General features: G+C 43.7%; 1 protein-coding gene across 3 annotated transcripts in view; it reads right to left on the bottom strand.

The window, feature by feature from the left end:
• Positions 1–1,873: 1,873 nt before the first annotated feature.
• Positions 1,874–25,040, bottom strand: part of LOC107193331 (protein prickle-like) — a 134,927-nt gene continuing 111,760 nt past the window's right edge. For all 3 annotated transcript variants that reach the window (XM_015582738.1, XM_015582736.1, XM_015582739.1), the window contains 6 exons: positions 11,352–11,655; positions 7,819–8,355; positions 5,019–5,335; positions 4,454–4,777; positions 3,286–3,737; positions 1,874–2,766 (listed from right to left, as the gene is read on the bottom strand). In XM_015582738.1, the coding sequence (XP_015438224.1) occupies positions 2,513–2,766; positions 3,286–3,737; positions 4,454–4,777; positions 5,019–5,335; positions 7,819–8,355; positions 11,352–11,655 (2,188 nt within the window). In that variant the 3' untranslated portion in view covers positions 1,874–2,512. The remainder of the gene's footprint in view (positions 2,767–3,285; positions 3,738–4,453; positions 4,778–5,018; positions 5,336–7,818; positions 8,356–11,351; positions 11,656–25,040) is intronic.

Genomic DNA, 25,040 nt, shown 5'->3' with positions numbered 1-25,040 from the left:
GTTCATGCTGTAGATCTTTGGGTTGGAATACGTAAATTGTTGGAAGAATGAACATTTTGACATAATAATAATATAAATGGAACTTTGAAACTTTTCTATGTTTAACAGATTGAATATGGTATCTGCAATTCATTACTCACATCTATCGTATGTCCCCGGGAATAAAAATTTCGGCGACAAACTGATGAAACCTTTATAAAACCTTGAAGATCCTACGGAAGATTTCCAAGTTATTGAAAAAATCCTACGAAAATATACAATTTACAATAGTATTTCTATAAATTTAACAACAATTGCCTTAAGTACTACTTAGATACATGACATGACAATTTATTTATAATAATATTTGTATAGATTCAGTAGGACCACGCTCTGGTGTTATTCAGGCTTATAAAATTGTAATGTATGCGTCGCAAATAATTCCCTCTTCTGGAACTTGCAAATCTTCCGTAGGATCTTCAAAGCTTCATAAAGGTTTCATAAGTTTGTTGCCGAAATTTTCATTGACATCAATATACCTTACAGAGTCTTACGAATGCTCCGGTGGTTCTATGACTCCACTTTCTCAAACACACGGGGTCTCTTATGCAGGCTCCGGGGGTTCTATGACCCCACGCTCTCACCACGCTGGGTCTATGGCGCCTCCACCGGGGGTTCTGTGACCCCACGTTCTCACCACACGGGGTCTCTGGCGCCTCCACCGGGGGTTCTGTGACCCCACGTTCTCACCACACGGGGTCTCTGGCGCCTCCACCGGGGGTTCTATGACCCCACGCTCTGACCACGCGGGGTCTCTGGCGCCTCCACCGGGGGTCCTATGACCCCACGCTCTGACCACGCTGGGGCTCTGGCGACTCTCGCGGGGGTTCTATGACCCCACGCGCTGACCACGCGGGTCTCTGGTGACTCCCGCGGGGGTTCTACGACCCCACGCTCTCACTACACGGGGTCTTTGGCGCCTCCACTATATAGTAAAATATGGAAATAGGAAGAAACGAAAGTTGTACTGTAAAATTGATTCCAGTATAATATTGAAAGCAAGTAATTTCGTCTTATTGCTCAAGACCTAATAGGTACTTACAGCAGATCCTTGTTTCCTTTCGCGCGACGGGAAATGCTTTCTCGTCAGGTCAGTTCCCTTAGCGTGAAAATTCCGATCGTGGTTTTTATTACCGTGGCGGAATGCCCGTTATGCGATCCTCCGGGTAGTAACAGTCGCGCTTCGTTTTAGGATCGAAAATTCTAGAAAGTTGCTTCTCTAGCGAAATTTGACGATATTGACTGTATAATTAGCTCCTTACAAGTTTATAATAGAAAATGATCTTGAAGGCCATTTGAAGGCCTTCATATGTCTTTAGATAAAAAATAATCTACTTCTTTCGCATAATTCCGTCACGAAAGGCTTGTTCAATTATGCATTTTCATCTGGTTACCTTCAAACACAAATTATATTGGCTACAGTTACACAAAATAAGAAACTAATTGACCTTGAAATGTTCTTGACGGCCCATTACTTTTACCACGCAGCAGACTCCTCGCTTAGAAACTCGAATCTTTCCACTGAAATTCATTAGAGCAGTATTCTCGTTTTCTCCTATGCTTTCGTCTCACAGACGAGATTCCTGTTCATACATCCAAAGGGAGATTTTAGGATATATAGTAAATCCTCGATAAATGTTCGACCGGGTCCTCGGCACTGACAAGTAGAGGTCCCCTGGTGTAACGCTGACTGTTCAAAGCCAGTGGTATTTGTTTCAGCCCACACGTGGCCATTAGTTCATGGAATATTTAATGTTCAGTGCCGAGGACCCGTTCGAACGCTCATCGATGATTCGCTGTAGATATTATTAAAACACCGAAGCATGTCGATCGACATTGGTTCTCGATTTATTTCCTCGATATACTTCATCATTCGGATTGTCTACATCGTTGAAAAACTGTCGTTTGTACTTACAAGCGTAACGCGACATCGCGGTGTCACGGCGGATACCTCGCGAAGCGGAGCTCCTCCAGTCGTATGGCATAGGGTTCCAGTAGGGTCGGTTCGAGGGATGGGTCGAGGAATCGGGACGCAGGTGGGATAGGTGAGCTCTCGCTTCGCGGCGGGAATGACAGTGGTATTAAAATATAACGTTATTATTATCGTCATTATTATCAAATACATTAACGGGACGTAATAAAAAATAGAAGATGAAGCGTGACCGTAGCGGCCGGTCGTATCGGAAGTACATTCACTATTTACACGAATGAGTATTCCATCATTGGGTCCGTTCGGCGGGAAGATCGCGGGTCTACGACGCGGCGTAGGACCAGTTGGCGAAGAATATAAGTTAGGAACTCTTCTTTTTAGTCTCTCGCTCTCGTGTCCGACCGTTGTATCCGCGTAGTCTCGAGACTCGAAGCTCGTAATATCGATTGTAACGTGAATCGTACGCGTCGCGTGACTCCAATACAGAAACATTTCCCTCAGTGGCACGTAGAACTGAACGATAGTCTCGGGTTCCCGGAGGCATCAGGACACGACGCACTTTTCCGTGTCCCTTTGCGCCTGATTCGACGACGCCGAAGAGGTGGGACCGCGTTTTCTGGCGCAGGCCACCGCGTCGTTCGGCACGTAGGAGATCCTGACGCCACCGTAGGCTCTTCTGGGCGGTAAAGCATACGCGGCTGCCTCGTCGGAACTGCTGGATGAGCTGCAGGTGGAGCAACAGCTCTCCGCGTCGTCGTCTTCACCGTCCACCCTCGATTTTGAACTTCCTGCTACACCTACAATAAGTGATCTGCCGTTAGGTTTGTAATAATTGTCTCAGTGATGATGGAGACAGCGGTGTAAAATAGGGTGAATTGATCGAGGCGCCTACGACTCCTTAACTAGTTGTCTTTGTTGATCTTATTAGTGTTAATCTTTTCGTTCACCTTAACCCTTAACTATAGTGGCCGGGTACAAATCTACTTCATTGTACATAGCGTAGTCATGTAGGTCAGACTTGACCAGTGTAGTAGAGAGTTAACTGAGTCTAATGTTACGAGATATATAAATCAGTCAAAATTAGAGGATTACGATACCATGCTTATATAACCTAAAATTACGTATCTCTTTACGTATTCGCTACATCAGGAAGTGCTTCTCCCGACATTGTTCGTCGAGGGGTTAGAATCGAACAAAGCCAGCCAAACTCCAGTATCTAAATCCACTGGACCTCGATATTCCTATTGTCGTGGGGATCACAATAAGCAGCGGGGTCTTATGGGTTATGGAAAGCAGGAGAACACGTCTCTACCCACCCCAAGACGACGAGCCGGCGACCTCCTCCGGCTGTAAGCTCCTTGATCGAGACACATTCGTTCTCGACAGCGACGCCGGCGACGGCGACGGCGAGCACGACGTGTTGTTCCTCTCGTTGGAGGGGGAGTGGGGCAGTACGCGGGGCGACGTCGCGGCGTGATCGTTCGTGTCCAGATCCCCTTGAAATCGTACGCGTCGCGACGTCGGGGTCGGGGGATCCGTTTGGCTCAAGACGAGATTCGTCGTCGGCGATGTCGCCGATTCCTGGGCCAACGTGGTCACGGACAGAGCGACGACACCGGTCGATGTCGACGTCGACGCCGACGCCGACGCGGACGCGCCCGATGACGGCCGCGGCGGCGGTGGCGGTAGTTCCGGCATGCTCGACGCGTGGGACGGAGCGGAATTCTGGACGCATCTGAGGGGCTCTCGATCCCTTGCTTGCATCAGCCTGAAACGGAACATACATTTTGTTATTGCTATTATTTGTTTATTTAGCTTGTTGATACAATACACTCTGGTATGCATTTAAAACACTTATCGAACATGGGGTAAATGTTTTACGGGGCTTTAGGAAATTGCAGGATGTCTGGAATGTATATTGCTTAGATATACACCTATTAATCCTTTGATTACGAAAGGCGTATATATATGCCCTCTAAATTTTTCTTATTGCAATACATATATTGTTTTACTAAACTGGTTTAACATAGACTTCAGATTTACTAACTAATATTTATAGCATGCAGGAAACTAAACATATTTACTAACCACTACTTAACTCTTTTATTTGTCAAACTTTGCATATAGGAAAATACGATTATTCTCCATGTTGTACTATTACAGTTCTTATATAAGAAAGACGTGCTACTACGTCAACCGTTCTCAGCTTATGTTTTTGAAAGGACATACTACCACCGACATCAACTGTTAATATGGGTAAATTGAATTACTTATACCTCATCCATCGTCAGTCATAAATAAATAGAGGGGGATAACCATTTAGGTGGAACTAGGACAGAGACAATTACGATTATATCACTACATTCTTGGACCCTACTTTGAACCATCCAACGTTCTCTATCAAAGGAAATAAAAATCTTTCTTAAAAGGGGTGTGTGCGAGTCGATTCACACCCTCTATGGGCTTCTACCCCAATCAATTTACCTTCCCAATTCGCTGCGATTATCCTCGGGATGGGTACTACGTTCCTGTAGCAGTCTCTCGAGATTCCTCTCGAGCAGCACCCGGTCAAGGCCTCCCGGCCTGGAGCCACTCGTCGGGAACCCGTCGGTCGTGAATTCAGGGCTGAGCGTGCTCTGTGTCGGTGTCGTCGCCAAGGAGGCGGACGTTTGATGATGCTTCCTGGTCATACGGGGCGAGTTCCGCGGTGATCCAAGGGTGTGTCTGGAGCCAGGAAGCGGGGGCGGTGGCGGCGGGGGCGGTGGGCTCGACGAACCCTCGCTGGCTGGCGGTTGCCTTCGACCGGTTCTGAGAAGTCGAAATGGTAATCGGTTGTGTCAATAACGGGGAACATCACGAATACAACGGGGGGCAATCAGAACTTTCGGGGTCAAAGATAAATATGTACTCTTATATCGAGGGTGTTTTTCAATGTTTGAATTCTAGAATGACATTGCGAGGTGGCCAGAGGTTCTAGAATATTTTAACAGTTTCTATAATGATCGAAGTAGTGATCACCACTGTTTTCTCTGTGTAAATTATTATTTACCTGAGGAACGAAGGCGGCGGAGCCGGGCCAGCCGACGAGTCGCTCGGCGTCGTCGGCGGTTCACCCTTGCTGCACGCTATGCTACAATAAATGGCGCCTCTTCGCGGCAGGAACGGCCGTCCGAGGAGGGAGGTGCGACATGTGGCGCAGCAGAAGCAGGCCTCGGTCGCGTGCCAGTGCTGACCCTCGTGCGACATTTGTCCCTGATCGACACCGATCGGTTCACCGCAGCTGTCGCAGTATTCCGCGAAGGATGCGTCGAAACAGCGAAGACAGTACGGTCGTCCTTCCCTCATCACGTACCTCTGACCGCCGAGCTGAAAATCAGGATGTCTGTTTAGTCGAGAATTACTCATCCCTAGGGCTTTGATACAAGCGATCATTTCTACGGTTTGTTTTCGAGACTTATAGAGAATGTGTTCAGGAGAACAGAACAGTTGAGCACTGAACTTTATGGTTTGATTAATCGTTCCACCAGGATGCACGTAACCTCAAAACGTGAAACAGGACAATCGTGAAATAGGAAAATTATTGCAGAACTCTACCCGTTCTAATAAAAAAAAATTTATTACTATTTTGCAACTGATTTGTACTGGTAACTTGTAAAATTTCATTAATAATATTAGTTCAATTACGCAAGGGGGTCCTTGGTGAATGACTGAACCACCACCATTTTAGGACGCACCCCATATGATTGTATTCTATAACTACTCAATACTCTACAAAGACATAAGAGAAGTCAATATCGTCCCCCAAACAAAAACAATATTATTCCAAACATTTTCATATTATTATTGTCGAAGACATTTTTATTATCGGTCATTCACGAGAATATAAAAATTCAATGAAAATCGTTCAGACGAATATGTACTTCCCATCACTGACTACGACGACTAAACCGAAAATAAAAATGGCGGCGAGACACACGTCGCGTCGAGGGGCATCGACCGTTTCCTGCTTTTTCGCGCGACAATTATTTACGTCGGAACGGGCGACGTCCGCGGAGAGTCATTTACCTCTCCCCCTCTCTGTACGATTTAGCTGTCAGCCTCAGAGCCCATCCCCTTTATATCCCGTGACGGACGTCCGTGGCATGCAGTTCGCGCGGCGATAATTCATCGAATCTAGGTGTCGATAAACGTCATACGCAGGGCAAGGACGAACAGACTCTCCTCTACGCGGGACCAGACAAAGCTTCTTATCGAGACTTTACGAGCTGACGGATCAATCGACATATCCACTGTCGGACAAACGCATTGCCTTCTTTTTGCAACGGAAATGAACATGTTGTCACTTGTTACACGAGCTTTTAGATAGAAATTTTATGTGATTTTTGTATACGGAAGAATTGTAGAATTGAATCAATTGATGGTACTCGTTATTCCATACATGAAGTATTAACTAGGAAACACCGTGAACGGTGACTCGCGGATTGGAATGAAACTTTTTGAGTTTATAGAGTGATTCAAGGCATAGACGAGAGTTAGAAAAAAATGCTTCGAAGGAAAGTTTAATGGTACAATAAATGTTATAAACTTGCGTTCACGAAATATGGAAAAATATCTGTTTTCTTAAGAAGAAAATTTTGGAACACTTTTTTTCGAAATTTCGTTGTGTGTTTGTTGGAGAGCAAATTTGTGTGCGCGAAAGTACGTGTGAAGGGGAAGTGCTTCACGTGGCAATATGTTCAGTGGCAATACAGTTAGAGTCCACAGTAAAAAATAAAAAAAAAAGTACTTCGTCATTTTGACTCGTTTAAACGTAGAATTTCCTTCCTCCATAATGAGTCGACATTTGGTAAACAATTATTTAACCTATTAACCTGGGAATTAACTTTTGTTCAACTCGTGTCGCAATGGGCCTATATGGCCCATATACATTTCACATATATTTTCCCATATGGCCACACTACGTTTTAAGGGGACTTTCCCATTCAAAATTAAAAAAAGACACTTTTTTAATATTTCTTTATAAAAAAAAACTATTATATTTAGAAATATAATTCCTTTTGGACGCTATTATATATATTATTAAGAAGATAAAGAAATTTTTTCTAGCACATTTAGTTCACCACGACCGCTGTAGAGGGCGTCTTCCAAAAAGCCACGTTTTAATCGGTGCGACACTTTGCAGACGTCCTGTAAAAAATTAAGTAAAAATTCAAACGAGATTCTATTCGTGAGACTTAAAACTACACAATAAACCTCTAAAATAGTTTATTTTTTGTATTTTTTTATCGTTTTATACGTATTTTCCGAAAAATTCGAAAAATCACTTTTTTGGGGGCAATTCACCCCTGTATAAAAAAGGGGGGGGGTAGTTTTATGAACTTTTAGAGGTTTATTGTCTAGTTTTAAGTCTCACGAATAGAATCCCGTTTGAATTTTTACATAATTTTTTACAGGACGTCTGCAAAGTGTCGCACCGTTTAAAACGTGGCTTTTTGGAAGACGCCCTCTACAGCGGTCGTGGTGAAATAAAACTGCTAGAAAAAATTTCTTTATATTCTTAATAATATATGTATATAATAGCGTCCAAAAGGAATTACGTTTCTAAATATAATAGTTTTCCTATAAAATAATATTAAAAAAGTGTCTTTTTTTTTTTTCAATTTTCAATGGGAATGTCCCCTTAATGGCTAAGAACGACGTGAAACGTAATGCGCACCGTTAAAAATTTCGAAAAAAGTCGTCACCCCCATTGTCTTCCTGGCCTGAATATTCCGTCATACCGTGTTAACAGGTGAATCACTATCGACACCTCGACGACAGTTTATCCCTAGTCGCATGTTTTTCATTACCTGTCGATCGCACTCGAGGCAAGCGAAATGCCTCATGTGCCAGGCTCTGCCCTCCGCCTCGGTGCATTCGTCGGCCAGTATGATCTCGTCGCAGGCGCAGCATCGCGGTTTCAACGTCTCCGCGTGATGCCTGCCGCAGTAGAGCCGACCGTCCCGCCAGAAGTATATCAGGTCGACGAGCAGCTGCCTGCAGACGCAGCAAACGAAACAGGCCGGATGCCATAGGGCGGACGGTCCCGCTCGGCTCGCGGCAACCGCCATCTCTCCGGCGGCGATCGGCCTGCTGCACTCCCGGCATCCGGCCCCGTGGGGCCTCTCCAGCTGGCTCGCGTGCCCGCGGCCGAGGGCCTCGCGTTTCCGTTGCGCCGCGAACACCCTCAGCTCGCGTTTCTCCTCCTCCGATAGGCCGCTGCAGTAACGCGCCTCGTTGTCGTGCGGCGGTAGCTGTTGCAGCAGCTGCTTCACCCGTTCACGTTCACCCGCGCTACCCGCGTACGGTATCTTGTCTTCCGGTAGCGCGCTGAAGTACAGGTGTACCTGAGACAGAGCGCGTGTGCACATACACACGGGATTGTAATTAAGAGCGATCACGCGGAGGCCGTAATTACGGCAGAGATGGAGAATAATCTATAGTCTATTGATAAATAATCATCGATAGTTTTTAATAGGGTAAGTCTGGGAGAGATGGATTAGAATTGTATTTTTTAAACTACAGTAAATGCTCGATGAGCGTTCGATAGTTCCTCGGCATTGAATGTTAAATACTTCATGAACTAATGGCCTATAGGATATCGATAAATTATCATCGATAGTTTGTAGTAGGGTAAGTCTGGGGGACCAGAATTGTATTTTTCAAACTACAGTAAATTGTTGGTGAGTGTTCGAAAGCGCTTCGGCACTGAATATTAAATATTTGATAAACTAATGGCCACATGCGGTGTCTGTCCTATGTTGTCTGATCGTGTTTGTCTGTTTTTTGCCCCGAGGAGTGTCCTTTTCGGGGCCCAATCGAACCGGGCAACCTGAGCTTCGAACGGCACGGACGAACGGTTTTCAGATTGGTGACTCTGGTAATTGGGTATTCGGGAACCACCTGGGGACGAACGTTTTTTTTTTTTTTTTTTTTTTTTTTTTTTGGCAGATTGAAGGACAGGTCTGCAGGATTGATATAGGGTGTCCTTTGATGAAACCGATCAATTTGTGGAGCATATTCACTAAGGGGCCATTCTACGCGAAGTTGGACACTTGTTGGAGTAACATTTTGGATTTTGTTGAAACTTAAATATGTCGTGGTCCTTAGTGATATATAAACGTATCTCGAAGGATTTTGGAAACTTTTTAAAATTGTTGATTTCACAACTTTTATGAAGTATGGTGTCAATAAAAAAGGTCGACACTACATTTATAGCTGGAAAATGAACAATTTAAAAATGTTTGAAAATCCTACGAGATACGTCTATACATCATTAAAGGTTACAACATATTCAATTTTCAACAATATCCGAAATATTACACCCAAAAACTGTCTGACTTCGCGTGGAAGAACCCGAAGGGGGGATGTAAGCGTTAATAATTATAATAAATGCTGTTTCCAACATGGGATATTTTTGGTTCAACATAACCTCGATCGAAACAATCCCTCGAATTACAATTTTAAATATTCCCGCGTCGGAACGGTCCCTACAATCGGAAATATGGCGGCCCAGTTTCGGGTCGTACAAAAACGGGAATCAAAGACGGGCAAGCATTACTTTCTCGCCATTGTGATAGTCGATATCCATCATTCATGAATAATTCAAAGATGAAATGCTTACAGTTACACGGAACACGTCACGGGGGGGGGGGAGCAGGTCTCTTCTCTGTCGGACAAAACAGTGGAACGGGTCCGGCTTGTTTTATTTCGCTTACGGGACCGACGTTTAACCCGAATCCGCGTTCCACGCTTTCGACTCGCGTAAGTCGAGCACGCACGCTTTCGAAACAGAAAGGGTCGAACGTTATCGGTATCGATCGCGTTTTCCTGAAACGAATCGAATATAATTATTGATCGTAAATCAGACGGGTCTCCGACGACCCGATCCAGACGTACTCGACAGTTAAGTAGAGGTGCTGCTAACGATTATCGATAAGTTATCGATAACTCATTGATAATATATCGACAATATCCTTATTGATAGTTACCGATACATCGACAATATCATTAAATAACTGATACTTTATTTAACCTGACGTTAATATAAATTAAATAATTGATATTTAAACCTCTAGTTATTGGTATATCAATAATATAGTTAAGTTATTGATACTTACCGATACATTGATAATATAGTTAATTTACTAATATTTACTGATCAACGGTATTACCGATATATCGAATTATCGATGATATTATCGATATATATATATATCGATATCGACGGCAGCACCTTCACAGTTAAGTCTTCGATCGACTTCTCTATCGAAAGTGTCTCCCGAGCAATTTAAGAAACCCTCCACCGTGTACAGAGTTTATGCGCAAAATTCTCGAAGTTCCTGAAAATCCCAAGTATAACCGTCACGGTAAATCAACCGGAGAGAAAGCAAACCTTTATGCAAATCCAAAGTCACCGCGGCGCGTACCAAGCATAGCGTATCAAGGCGCGCCCACACGAGAGCCACTGAGTCCGAGAAAACCGCGGTGTTCGTTTCGTAACCGCCTCGAATCGCCACGGCCGACCATACGTTTCTTTATCGACTATAAAAACGTCCCGCCAAAAACTTCTGTCGGGACACATTTCCCCTCGACGATGCCCCGTATTTCAATCATCGTGAAGGACAGTGAAATATTGTCCCTTCAGAAGGACTCTGGAATCGTTAGGACCACCACGGTCTAAATCGACGATAGATCAACATTGCTCGTTAATTGATTATTTCGTGATCATTTGAACCGCGGATGTTTATGTAAATTTCATACTGGACTTTATCGACCGACTTAACAAAACTGGAATCAAACACATCAACTGCCCGGCTTATGGCCTTGGAGGGGATATCGAAATCCCCTCTCCCGGAAGACTCAAGTCCCACTAGACTGCGGATTTTATGCATTTACAGACTCTAGAGCTCTGTGAAATACAACGAAAGACTAAACTTTCATCGAATGCAACGACTTTTCTATTTTATTCTAAACCCAATAACGTACTTAAACGAAGGTAGAAATTATTACTTTTGTTCTTATTTTCAAGAATTACTTTATAAAATTTTATTTTGCATAAAAATCCACAGTCTACTGATCACTAATTACAGTGGACTCTATATTGCAATGGCCTAGGCTGTAGGGGAGTAAAATGGCAATAAGTTCGGAGCTCCCTCCATGCTAAGTTGGCATGGAACGTGGTGGAAGGGGAAGTGCCTCGCGTGGCAATATGTTGCGTGGCTATCTGTTTAGTGGCAATATGTTGCGTGGCAATATGTTTAGTGGCAATATAGTTAGAGTCCACTGTACTAGGTCTGGAGGAAGAGATATAAAGAGAGAAAAATAGCCTGTTTTCCCTTACTTGATCCGGCCTGAGACCGGGCGGCACCCACGTGTACTCCTCGAGGGCGCATCCGCTGTCATCGTCGCTCTGCGAGTGCCTCTGATGATGCATCAGCGCCTCCTGGAGGGCGAGGCCTGGCGGGGCCGGTTGCACGGGACTCTTGAACGGCTCCTCGTGCGATGTACCGGCGGCCCCGCTCTGGAAAGCCATCGCCATTGCCATCGGCGGGCCAGGACCGAGGCAGAGTCCCGAGGGACCGCCCGCCTCCGTCGAGGTCCGCTGATGTTCCTCCCTTGGACACCTGCAGCTTCTGCACACCTTTCTGAAAAAAATCATGGAAAATTCCAATTTCATTAGTGATCACCCTCTTCCTATTGTTTCCTATCAATGGGGAGGATACAGAGTAAAAGATTTTTGGACAATGGCACGCCGATGAATCGTCGTGGGGAAAAGAACAGATGGGTAGAATAATGGTCATATGTGTTCGCTTTGGGAGAGCAGTCACGAGATGGACGTCGAAATATTGGTTTCTCCGATCGTGCTTCGAGGTTGGTTAACGATTTTTGTAACTCAGACCTGGGAGAATGTTATTTGAAATGATAAGAAATATCTATTTGAAATAAGGATATATTTGAATTTAGGAAATTTATTTTTTATACTGGTATTTGAAAATTAAAATAATAGTAATTTTGAATAATAAAGTATTTTGTTATGTTTGTATTTGAAATTTGGCAAAAGAAATAATACGCAACGAACAGAGTTTATTTTAAGGAATCTTTACTGGAGTTTGCTGTAACTTCTACATTCATCATTTTCTACAAATGACTTCATAAAACTGTATTTGCATAAACATCTGCTGTCTACTTGTGGATCACGAGTTACCAAGCTACCGGCATTGACGTGCTTCGAATCCTAAGATAGTAGTATGCAAAAATAATCAAAATCTTCTCTTAGTTCGCTCATAATGCTTTGTATCCTTTTTTGACAGTTCCTTTTCCGTCGAGTTGTATTCAATTAATTTGGTGTTCGTTATTTGATCATAAAATTTACATTTCAAGAGACAGTCTTCGGGACTATGAATTTAGTCTGGAACAGGTTATGGTCATTTTTGTGAGGCTTACTTTAGAATAGGTGAGGAATCTCTGATTCTATGGGAAGTCGTAAACTTCAACACGAATTTACTGACATTCCGTAACGTTTTCAAAGAAAGTTTATATGCTTCTGGAAATAGTAACACTAGAACTATCAAACCCGTCAAAGTAACGGAATTCAAATTTGTTATTTTGCAATTATTGAATTTATAACAGTGCTTTCGTCGGTATTCATGACTACCTTTAATTTATTATATATATTTTATATTACTTTATATTATGCTATACTGTATTATATAATATAAATATGAATATATTATGCAATTTAAGTTGTTATACATTCAACGCTGGTAGTTCTAGTGTTAAGTGGATCCTTTTTATCGTTTCGGTTATTGGCCCCTTTTCTATGAATTATTGTATATGGAGCGGGCCCAGGTGGTACAATCGGAACGAAGATGACTCTACGAAACAAACTTCAAAAAAGCCACAATCTTGCCTTGAGGGAGAGGTTGAATTTGTGTCAGCACGATGCGTGTTGCATATTAATATTCGAAACCCCTTTCCAAGGTAACAGAAGGAATTCCATTCCCACGGGGCGCCGATAAATTTCGTTCCTATTTGCATTCGTAATTTCATGGAAACGGAAAACGAAGAATTTCGATTCGGTTCAGGGACCCGTGAACCAGAAGCAAAAAACGAAAAACTTACTAACAGTTAAATCAATATGAAGTATAAAATGTCCCTATTCCTGCTCAGCGAAAATGGAAGTACCAAAACCAAACTTTGGCGAACAATATTAAAGATTCCGTAAGTTTTTTATTTTAACACTTATTAAATTTATTTCCATTAAAATACTGCCATCGATTGAACAGCGGGCTGTAGTATTTTGTACGGAAATACTGAACTAATTTAAATAATTTTATGTGTGTTTAATTTATTATGTAACTTTTTACATTAAATAAAATATATACGCACTGAGCAGAAATCGGGACCTGATTAGAAATACGGACATTGACCTTATAGATGACTCCTTGCGAGCATGACCCCCTAAAACAGTATGATTCGTTGGCCCGAGGTGGAAAATCTTGCAGCAACCATTGCGTTACGATTTAGTATGCCGGTCTGTTATTACCAGCGTGGTCGACGTTGAAATCGAACCGAGGCAAGAAATTCCGTTTCAGTGGCAACGGCTGATTACACGCTGACCGATCGTGCCAAGGTATCACTTTGCTTATCAAACTCCACGGTTTCGAGAGGCTGTTCAAAGCCAAGGTGCCGTGGCTTAAACATCGATTTACCGTCGGTTACGGGTGGGATTCAATTAGAAAGGACTCGTCTGTCTCCCTCACTGAGAGAAAACGAAGGAAGAGATCGATTTCCCTGAGCTGCAAATTTAATCTCAGAAGAAAATTGATTCCGATAGGCGGAACCGATCGAGTGGCAATTTCTTTTCGAAACGATCCTTTTTTCTTTCATTAGATGCACCAGTGATCCACTAATTCTTGGGGAATCAACGTCTTTTTTTTTTTCTGGAAATCAAGGATCGATACTGTTTCATTTATATTCGAAATGATTTTTGGAGATCCACCATTGTTGATCGGGAAAGTATGTTTTAAAAAGTTTCCAGGCCAAATATGTAGTACGAATAAATTTTTTGTGTACCCATATTGAGAATACGCTGCTTCTTTGGATTTGGTGATATTAAGAATTTTACTGCATAAAAGTAATCTGTTCTTCTCTTTCGAACGAATATGGGTCTGACAAATGTTATGACAAGAATATATGGTGATATATACATAATTGTATAAGAAAATAGTGGATTAATTTAATGGGTACACATTTTTTCACGCTTATGCATTATTTCAAGCTTTCACAATTTCTACAAGTAGAAAATGAATGTGCAATGGCGTGTATACACTTGGCACGCAGCGTCTTTAAAAAAAAAAAACAGGTCTCCACGTTGTAGAGTAGTGCAGACTCTCGCTCGATGTCGTGAAACCGCCAATTCGAGGTGGATTATAATCAGTACGCGTCCCCTGGGAGCCTGAACCCATTCCTATAAAAATGAAAGAAGCGAAACCAACAAAATGGCATCGTTCGAGGGAAGAGATCACAATTTTGTGTAGCTTTGTTCTTATTTCTCAAGAAAAAAAGTGTCTACTATTAATTTTTTTTGGACTGACATATCCTCTCAAGAAATGTAATTCTTTTTATTGAGATTCTGTAAATTCCTTTATAGATTTTATTACAGAACGAAATCGATTGGTTCAATTGTTTTGGAGATATTATACTCAAGCTTGAGAAATACTGTCGTCTTCCGATTAACAAATAAAAATCTATACTTTAGAGAAAATTGTTAAAAAATTTGTTTCTTTAACCCCCTACGATCAAAACATTCTTTCAACCATAGTTACCATACTTGAAAATCGACATATTCTTAAATTTGTATTGCTTTACAAACATGTAAAGTTCCATCCAAGTTATTGTTAAACGTTGTCAATACTACTCTGGAATTTTTAAAAGTCTTAAGAATCCATCAATTTTCTTTTCAAATTTTGTTGTTGACATTGTAGGTTCCACTATATTCTCTGTCTCGCTACTGACTATTAGAATCAATCATCACAAAAACTAAAACATTTGAAAAACGTCGGTTTTGTCGTGAGCCTCTGAATTTTCAGTTGGGAACGAAAAATGTCATTAATCAAAATTTGTTTTTTTTTAATGATAATTACCGATTAATCGGTCAATACTTTACAACCCAAAATATGTAACAAATACTTCCTGGCATTCCTCAGAGTAGCACAAGCGTCCTTACAAAAGCCAATAACACAAATTCCATCCCAGATCCAACACAAGGCTATTCCAAATCTACTAGCCCAACGGAATAATTCTTTCCCGTTCACTATTCTTCACAAAGCCTGACAATACTCACAGTAACCCACACACATACACTGCACTTGGAAACAAAACGAACGACCCGACCATCCACCCAATAACCATCATCCTAAAGGCTCCTCGAACAACGTTCAACCTTCAACAAGCAAGAAAAGAAAAAACCAAGAACGAAATGCACTCGGGCCACTCGGGGCAAATCACTCAAAAAAAAAGAAAAAAAGAACAAAAAAAAAAACTTTCCCCCCGCGGGCGATCGAGAAACGAGATCACCGATGAACTCACTCCGAGGCGGCGGTGGCGGCGACATCGTAACCCGAATGCAACGAGCTGCAATCACCAACACGATTGCATTCCGTCTCGCCAAGTCTCCTGTCGTTCTCGAACTCGGCCACGGCATCGTGAGCACCGTTCAGAAACTCGACGCACTTCTCCGTCGGGCTGGCCCCGCTGGTAGCCAACGCAGGACACCCGACCACCACCCCAACAACATCATCTTCCTCGTGGCCATCCTCTCGACTCCTCAGGAAAGCGTCTAGATAATGTTCCTCGGCAGCTGGTAACTCGTACACAGCGGTTGGACTCCAATTATTCCCGATATCACGACGATTCGAGGCATCGTCCTCAACTGTCTTGCCCGGTTGCTCGCTTTTCCTTGCGTACAACTTCCGTAGATAGGCCTCTTGGTGGCTCCTGGTGGCCCAACAGCCTCCTTGCCACCATCTTTTAGACCCCAGCAACGAGGTTTTCCTTCGTCTGGCGAGGCTCGACATCCTTTCCAAGCGATTCGGCCGACGTCGGTGTCTCCGCGGGGACTTTCACGGGGCCATCAGCCTCTTCTCCTCCTCCTCCCTTTGCCTCGTTGTCTCTTTATCCACCGCCGATATCGGCGCAGAGAGCTCCTTTATCCGGCCGATCTGCCTGTCCAACCGTCTGTCCCCCTTCGCTCCTCGTCTCGCGTGCGCGCACGGGTTTAATACAGACCGTAGGGGGGGGGGGGGGGGGGGGGTATTAAGCCTCCTCTCCCCGGGCTGATCCAACGATAGCCGGCTGCCGGCGATCGTCGTCGTCGTTGCGTCCTTCGGACCGATCGCTGCCGCCGCCGCTGCTGCGTCCCGATAAGATCGTGGTCCGGCCGCCGGCCTCCTCCGGAACACGACGCGTCGATCTGTCGTGCGGCACCGGTGCCGGGCGTGTACGCCAGTGGGACGAGGAAGTCGTCATCGCGAGGATCGAGGACCACGATCCAGTGTCCTTGGTCTTTAGCGTGTCCGTAGATAAGGGATACAGCGATTTAGAGGAAGGGGCCCATTGTGAATTGGTTTGGGCAATATCCAATGATATCCTTCTTGGTTTTTAGCGCGTTAGAGGATCAGGGATGCATTAGAGGAGTGGGCCCATTGTGGGTGTTGTGGTCAAGATCCTCTATGATCACGCTGTCTTCTATGGCCTAGCGTTTTAGAGGATCAGTGCTAGGTTTCGAGGATGAGGCCCATTGTGGGTCCTGTGGGCAATATTCTCTATGACCACGATGTCTTCTATAGTCTAGTGTCTTAGTGGATCAGGCCTACGACGCTTTAGAAGATTGGGGTGTTGTGGCCAGTATCTTTTATGACCACGATTCGATGATATCCTTTTAGGTGGCTAGCGTATTGGAGGATTCTATAGCGTTTTAGAAGATGGGTGTGCCGTGGTCAATATCCTCCATGATCACGATCCGATATCCTCTATGGCCTACCGTATTAGAGGATCAAGCCTATAGCGCTGTAAAGATTGGGGGCCACTGTGGATGCTGCTGCCAATATTCTATATGATCACGATCCGATGATATCCTTCTTGGTTTCTAGCGTCTTAGAGGATCAGTCCTATAGCGCTTTAGAGGATAGGACTAATTGCGGGTGCTGCATTCACCATTACCACGATCCGATGATATCCTTCTTGGTCTGTAGCACACTCGAGGATCAAGCCTAGCGCTTTAGCGTGCCCATATCGCGGGTGCCACGGCCAATTGATCGCGTGGCATCTCCGTTTCGATTGGCACGCGCTCGCGAAACACGTATAGGACAAGATCCAGAGAGGATGAACAAGAATAGGTGGACCAGGAGATATGGGGGGGGGGGGAAGAACGGACGAGAAGGTGAAGGAGGAGACGGAGAAGAAAGGAAGAGACAGAACGGGGGATCTAGAGGAAGAGAGAGAAGGGGGAAATCAGGCGAGAAAGGGTGGAAGAGGAGAGCCAGTGGGAGAGAAGCAAATCTGTACGTATAACCGGTAGTACAGTCGGGGGATTAACGTTTTAATACGCTGCGCGTACCGGCCGCGAGCACAAAGGGGACCCGATAACGCTCCACGCGGTTCCTCCGCGCACCTATCGATCGATCCAAACGATCGGGTCCTTTCTACCACCGTTTCAATCCACGCACCACTATCCGAAGGATCCCTCGATCGCGCACGAACCGGAATGCCGGCTCTACCATTCCGTGCTGAATTCGCTTCACGTCCGTCCCGTGACACGCGACGTTCGTTCCGTCACACACATACACACGGTTTCCGAGAAGTATTCAGCCCCAAGGGGGAACAGGACGCGGAGGTATACTCCTCCGGTCCGCTGTCAATCTCCTAGAGTGTCACCGAGATATCCCCCCACCTCCCTAACTGGCTGTCGATGATCCCAGCGAAGCGGTGGACCGGAACAGAGGTTCCTAGGGGTCTCCTATCTCTCTTTCTCTCTCTGGATATCGTCCCTCGCCAGGTGGGATATCAGCGTCGTCCCGTTGGTGTCGCCGCGAAATACAAAATGTCCGCCCGAATACACATTGGGCCCCAACTGTTCGCGATCAAGGTGGAGAGGACACTGGTTCCTGGAGACGGGTTAATTGGCGGCGCACTGGAAATGGTACCAGGTAGAATCACGGTTCGAATGCTTCCAGATATTACCCGACACGACCTTCCTACTCGTGGCGTGCTGAGGGCTGGGGGGGGGGGGAGCGCGCGAGCGGACGGCCGGCTGGAAAGCCGCTCGAAGAGGGGCGGGGAGAACCGGGGGGCCCTTCTTTCTCTCTTTTTCTCTCTCTCTCTCTGTCTCTAGTAAGATCGCGGAACGTCGGTGCGTGTGTACACTTCCACGCGGGCCAATACCGTTTCGCCTCTCCCCACCACGTCGGCCACTCTTGGCTTCCACCGATATATTTATATTCGTTTCTAATACGTGTGGCGTGTCGGGGCCCGACGCCTCGGCCATGGGGCCCCCGTTCGCCCGAGTGTATACGCGGCCCGACTCACCGTGTGAGGCTCGACGTGTGCGTGCGTGCGTGCGTGCATGCGCGCTACGACGAATAGCTGCTGCGCCCCCTCCCCTTCCTCTTTACCCTACGGGCATTCTGACCGGGACGTGTACACCTTCCGCGGGATCCAACGATCGTGCGCGATCAACAACGAGGGGACAGTTTCAGCGGGAAACGGGGATGCTGGTGGGGATCGTGGGCGAAAATGAAATTGGATGTTGGATCGGAAAGTAAAAACATAGTAAGTGTTATTGGAGATTTAGTCGCATACCGTTAATAGAAAAAGTCACAATAATGGCTAACAGTGAGAAATTAGACTGTGTCAGTGTGTAATTCAATTATTACTATTGTAGCACTTTTGTTAATATCAAATTACAGATAAAACATAGATTAATTCGACTGACCTTTCCAGTGATGTAAAATTTAACCCTTTTTTTGGTAGAGGCACACCTGTCGATGATTGCAAGTGTTATTTGAATCTAGTATGAATGTGAAACTGGATTTCTTAATAATTCGTTGCTTCATCCTATTGTAAGCAATTTTAATTTGTACCATAAGCAAAATGAGTACTACGGTAAAATCTCGATTGACATTTAACGTGGAGATCTTTCCGAGAATTTATCGAGAATTTACGGTATTATGCAATATTTCTGCAAGTTCTCAATGATATTGAATATGTATACTCATATCACGGATGTGAATAACAGTACATCATCCACGGAAAAAAGGATTATAAGCAAACAGAAACGAAGAATGCTCGTCACGAATAGCTGTTATAAAATCTAATCCCGATACCTCTAATTTGGTGGTGCTCGGTCGAGCTCTGGCGCGGGTAACAAGGCTATAATTTTAATACCAGTCAGTCCCTCTAACAAGACAGGCTCTCTCCGATTCGCGTCAGACCGTAGATAGACGCGTTCAATGAACGTTTGAACTAGGAAATTCTTACGTAACCCGGCTGAAACTAGTCTTTTTCCGGCGGATTCCCGGATCGGCTAATGGCTCGCGTCGGCTCTCTCTCTGGATCGTCGATGAGAGAAGTTCGATCGCTTAATCATCGTTTTACAAGTATCCTCGAACGATCCCGTACCGTCTTGTACCGTTCCACTCTAACCCCGAAGGTAGGGATGGATTCTCTGGGTCTTAAACCCCGCCCCGTCTATTAAACCACAAGTAGAGATGACGGTACATTTGAATTGCATCGACATTTAGTATCGATGCGCATTGATACCCAGAATATCGATACATATGTGTATATCGATATCCGTATTGAGAAGTATTTAATTTTTCTATAATTGAAAAAATATTCAAAATATCGATTCTGTATATCGCCCATCACTAACCACAACCAAGAGTTGCTCCTTTTCCTTGAGATACATATTTCTCCAGGGCTTGGCAACTCCTTGATACAGGCTATTTTTTACCGAGTGATTGCTGTTCGTATTGAACAGAGATAGAGAGAGAGATTCCTGTATTTATTGCTAACCAATTAAATGAATACGCTGCCCCCGTCAGCGGACCTCTTATTTATGGACGGTGTGCAGAGATCAGCTACGGGTGTTCACCTGCGTAGCAGCTAAAAAGAACACACAAACACCGGGCCCTATTCGGTATACGCTTTTAATTAAAGAAACGGATTCGCGATAATTTGGTTTATTGAATTGGTACCCTTGGATTAATCCATGGGCTGATCTTTAGCCTGTGGAGTATGAACGGATGAAAACTGATGGGTGGGTCGATCCTGACCCATAAGACCCAAGACTTTTTCACTAACTTTATGAACATGTCGCTCGTTTGCTGCAATAACCGACATAACTAAAAAATTATGACTGTAGGGGAAATAAATGTTGAAATTTAGTCGCCATAATTTTGTACGCACATTTGAGGCTACACAATCTTCAGCTCAGCGGTGAGAATTGGTAGTCTGAGATTCCACTAAAGATTCTGCGAAATCTCGAGACCTTGAAGACTTCTCGATATTAATTTCAATGAACTCTGGGGGTTAATCCGAGGATTAACAACCATTAATTTTCTGTAATGTTTAACCCCACAGTCACCGGTTTCTAAATATACTCCAGGTATTTATTCCACGTCTGCGACGTAATACTTAGTTATTTCCAGTCATTTACATCGAATGGAAGGAACATTCTCAATTAAATTATAATATCTTGTATTTACACATTTTTACGAAGTAATTTATAAAAATAGGAATTCAGTGCAATACTCAATTCCACAGACAGAACTGATCAAATCGATCGAAGTGTCTCAAATTTCCTTTCCACTCGTCATATCAGTTTTAAACCTCGAGATTCATGATCGAGGGATATCCATCTGAAAAACGTTGTTGAAACTATTTTCGCAAAAATGTTGCTCAAGCCTAGTAAATTAGAAAAACAACGGAGGCGATGCGGAATCATGAGAGTAGAAGTAAGTGGCCTGTTCTTGGATCGATTAAAAAGTGATCGTGGACGGTTTATATCGATCGTAACTGGCTTCAAATTGGCCGGGCTAATTTAATTCAAGAGGGTAACGATACGGTGTATCGCGGCGGCTGGGCACGGTTCAAGCCTGTCCTCTACCCTTTTTCTTTCGGCTGCTCCTTCCAGGAACTCCATCCACGAGAAATGTCTTCATCGCGTGATTCCGGTGGCCATTCCCGCGATCGAGCCGACTTTTATTTTTCTTCCCAGTGTATTATCAATCGCAGAATTCCCGTATCCCTTCACTTGACAATTCACGTTCAGCATCATCGTGGAGACTTCGAATACACTGGCGCGTCTTTTGCTTCCGCGTCATTCGGGGTTCAAATCTCAAAAAATGATATATACCGAGTGCCGACATTATAAGATATCAATGCAAGTGAAATATTCAGTTGATTTGAATTGTGTGGCATATCTTGTGTTTCGGACGCATGTTTTCTAAGTAGAGAGATTCTGTGGATCTAATGGAGGGTTCCACGTTCCGTCTTCCGTGGTATTGAACGTTCAAATTGGGGCTGGAATTTCTTGTCGAATTTGTCTGTATTCGAATACTTCAGTTGTTCAATTCTTGAGATATATAATTCGAATACTATTTGAGTATCAGAATATCAGAATACCATTGAAATAGTATTCGAATAGTCAAGTACTCGGAGAATATTCGAAGAGTCAAGTATTCGATGAGTATTCCAATAGTTCAGTATTCAAATAGTATTCGAATATTGAAATAAGTGTCCGTAGTATTCGAATACCTGTAAAATATTTGAATACGAAATTATTCGAATATTCCCAGCCCTAGTTCAAACCCGAAAAATAATACACAGGGTGTCCACATTTTAAAGAATCAACACCAGTGACATGTTTTAGATAAAAGTTCATTTAAATTGTGCGAAACACATCTTGCCTCTCAATATCCTTCTTTTAGAAGTGGAGGTGTTCTGTAGATCTAACGGGGATGATCACGATAATCGGCATTGTGGTTCATCTTCCGCGTCGACCAGGTCGACCAGGTCGACTGTTCCCAAGGGAGCTCACGATGTACCGTGACGCTGTATTGCGAACGGACGCGGTTCTTGCGACCGACGTAATGCAGCCGGCCATTACACGCGGTCGAAACAGGTGCCGCACGATTGTCCGTGATGAACCCGACCGAGGATCCGTTCGATTATTCTACTCGGAGCGGGTAAAACACAAAGTCGATCTAAGCGTGATCGGTACCCACGCACCTGAGTTGTTAACCTTTCTGTACCTATGACAGGGTCATCGGCGACCCGTCGACAAACAAACATAGAGTCGTCGAACTATTTCTACAGGGAACAGGGGAATAATTATTTCATGTATATACATAATTAATGAAAATTATTCATGGGTCACGATTGACCCAGCCAGCGGACGAAGGGAATATCATTTTTGTATAAATAGTAGTAAGATCTACTTATGGGTCATAATTGACCCGACCATCGGATTTAACGTACCATACCGTAACGCAGATAAATCTTCGCGTTTACGTACTATGTTAGTGAACGCGTACTCGCGCCATTAATGAAGTTTCACCGGCTCCCGTAGGCGTGTACGATGATCCTGCGTGAGGATCTGCCATCATCGAACGCGCCGGTGATCATCGAGATCGGAACGCTTCCACGGTAGCGCTTCGGCGGTGTTAACGAGCCGCGAATGGCGCGTGTCACGGGACGCGAGATTGATCGATCGATCGTTCGTTCCACCGAGTGCGGGTGAAATCTGCTCGATCATTTTTCTTTCAAAGATTCTTCCTTTATCTGGAAAGTTAGTATACGTTCCTATAACTGTACAGGGTGTTCGAAAAAAATGGAGTCTAAGACTTTCGATGCTTATATAGTACTCATCGAGAGGAGTAAAAAAAATGTCTGATCATCGGGTAAACGTTTAAAATCAATCCTTTCGGTGTAAAATTAATTTTTCTATTGGGTTGGACCACATCGACCTGCAATTAATGGATTAAATTAAATGTATACTTAATATTGGCTACTGTGTTAGAAGTTTACGACAGTACTGGTAATTCCATGTTTCCCTTAACTATTAGTGTACTTTTTCTGATTGTGTCTCTTGAACTATCTTCGTCGATTATATATTTTTTACTCCAACTCAGTGAGTACTATAAGCATCCAAGGTGTCTTAAGATCCTCTTTCCTTTGAACAGCCTGTATGTTTTACAATTTCTAAATGTGATCATAAATAAATCTATTACCAAAGCAAATACCATTCAATAGGTCGTACTATGCATTTTCACAGAATTTGGAAACGGACTGTAATTCGTTTTCGATTCAAATTTAGCCGGTTACCTAATTCGAATCTGTCCTGTCTTTCTCGAAAAATCTCTGGTTTCATCCTCGAGTCTTGCGATTGACCGAGCGTTTATAGTTCCACTCTCTGTTTTAAGTGCCAAGATAAACGAGTGCCGGTCAGATTAATCGTCCAGACTTCGGTAGTTCGTAAATCAGCCAGTTTAAACGCCAACACGCTCTGGCCCTCGAAAAATTATGTATTCGACGGTCCGCCGTGTTTAAGATTAGAAGCATATACACACACACACACACACACACACACACACACACACACACACACACACACACACACACACACACACACACACACACACACACACACACACACACACACACACACATTTCTCGCGAGAAACGATGGCTCTCGACCGCGATGAGAATAAATCAAAGAATACGGACTGTGGCAGGTTGGACATCGTCTTTAATCAGTTTACACCTGATACAGATTCGGATACTATCGATCTTCTTTATACCGATGGCCTTATCTAACCTGTTAAACAGTTACAACCGGATCTATGTAATCGATAGTCCACAGCGATCAATCAGATCTTCGTGTACAGTGGATCAAAAACTGTTCGTTTACACGTGTACACTTTAATAAATCTACTGGACAGATTGTTAACGAATGTAATGGCTAAAAAAGACACATTATTTGAAAAGTCACTGTGTAAAATGGACTAATGCAATAAAGATAGATGTCCCTGTTTCCATCATTTTAATTATATCGAGAGTGTAAGTGGTCCAAGGATAATAACAGGGTTAATCTTAGAGAATCTCCTAACCTCTTATTTTTCATAATCTTGGGTATCGAATACTATCAATTCCAATTACGAGTAAAGTTCTCTTAATGAGTCACGTTTTCGAATGAAACAAATATTGGGTCTAAATGCGATCATCGACTGTCCCTCGGACGTGACTACTTTTCCTAAGTATTACACGCCGAAAGAGCAACGACTCTCGATTCGATCCTAATCCGTGAACGTTCGCCGATTTCCGAACACCTTCTCGCCACCGGCTAAATCTTTATTAATGACGTCTGCGGTGTCGTAAATACATTCCGAGGATATCCCCGCGGACGTTCGTTCCCTGACTATCCTGTAATCCTCCACGAGAGTGAGATGCTAACGCTTTCGAACGATTCCATTCCGTGGAATCCACACCTCGCCTCCCAGCTTCGTGGCCCCCGCGGCGAGGAAAAAAAATTTTTTTTTTAACCGAAATAATTTTTATCAGGTACTCTTATGTCTCCACTATGAGCACCCACAAAGCTGATTGTGATCGGTTTGTTAGTTCATTAGTTACGATTTATTGAAAAAAGATCGACACTGCATTTCAAACAGCTGTAGGATTAACAATCTTTAAAATTTTCAAAAATCCTTCGAGATATCCGAGGCCGCCAGACTGGCGCTTTGATTGGTCTGGGTTTTTTGTTAATATCTCATTAAAAAAATAAATCATCCCAGGAACCCCTCATTTCCGGGTTGAAGCTATTTTATATTTATATATCACTAACATATATCCAAGTCAACAAAATCCGAAGTGTTACACCAAAAAAATGTCCGATTCCGCATGGAATGCCCCTTAGATAAAAAAAAGTTCATGCTTTTTATTTCAATCTTTGTAAATTTCTTTTTAGAAA

This window comes from Dufourea novaeangliae, unplaced genomic scaffold, assembly GCF_001272555.1.
Source record: "Dufourea novaeangliae isolate 0120121106 unplaced genomic scaffold, ASM127255v1 scaffold7, whole genome shotgun sequence".
Lineage (NCBI taxonomy): Eukaryota > Metazoa > Arthropoda > Insecta > Hymenoptera > Halictidae > Dufourea > Dufourea novaeangliae.
The sequence above is the reverse complement of the archived record's forward strand: the minus strand, read 5'-3'. Positions and strand labels throughout refer to the sequence as shown.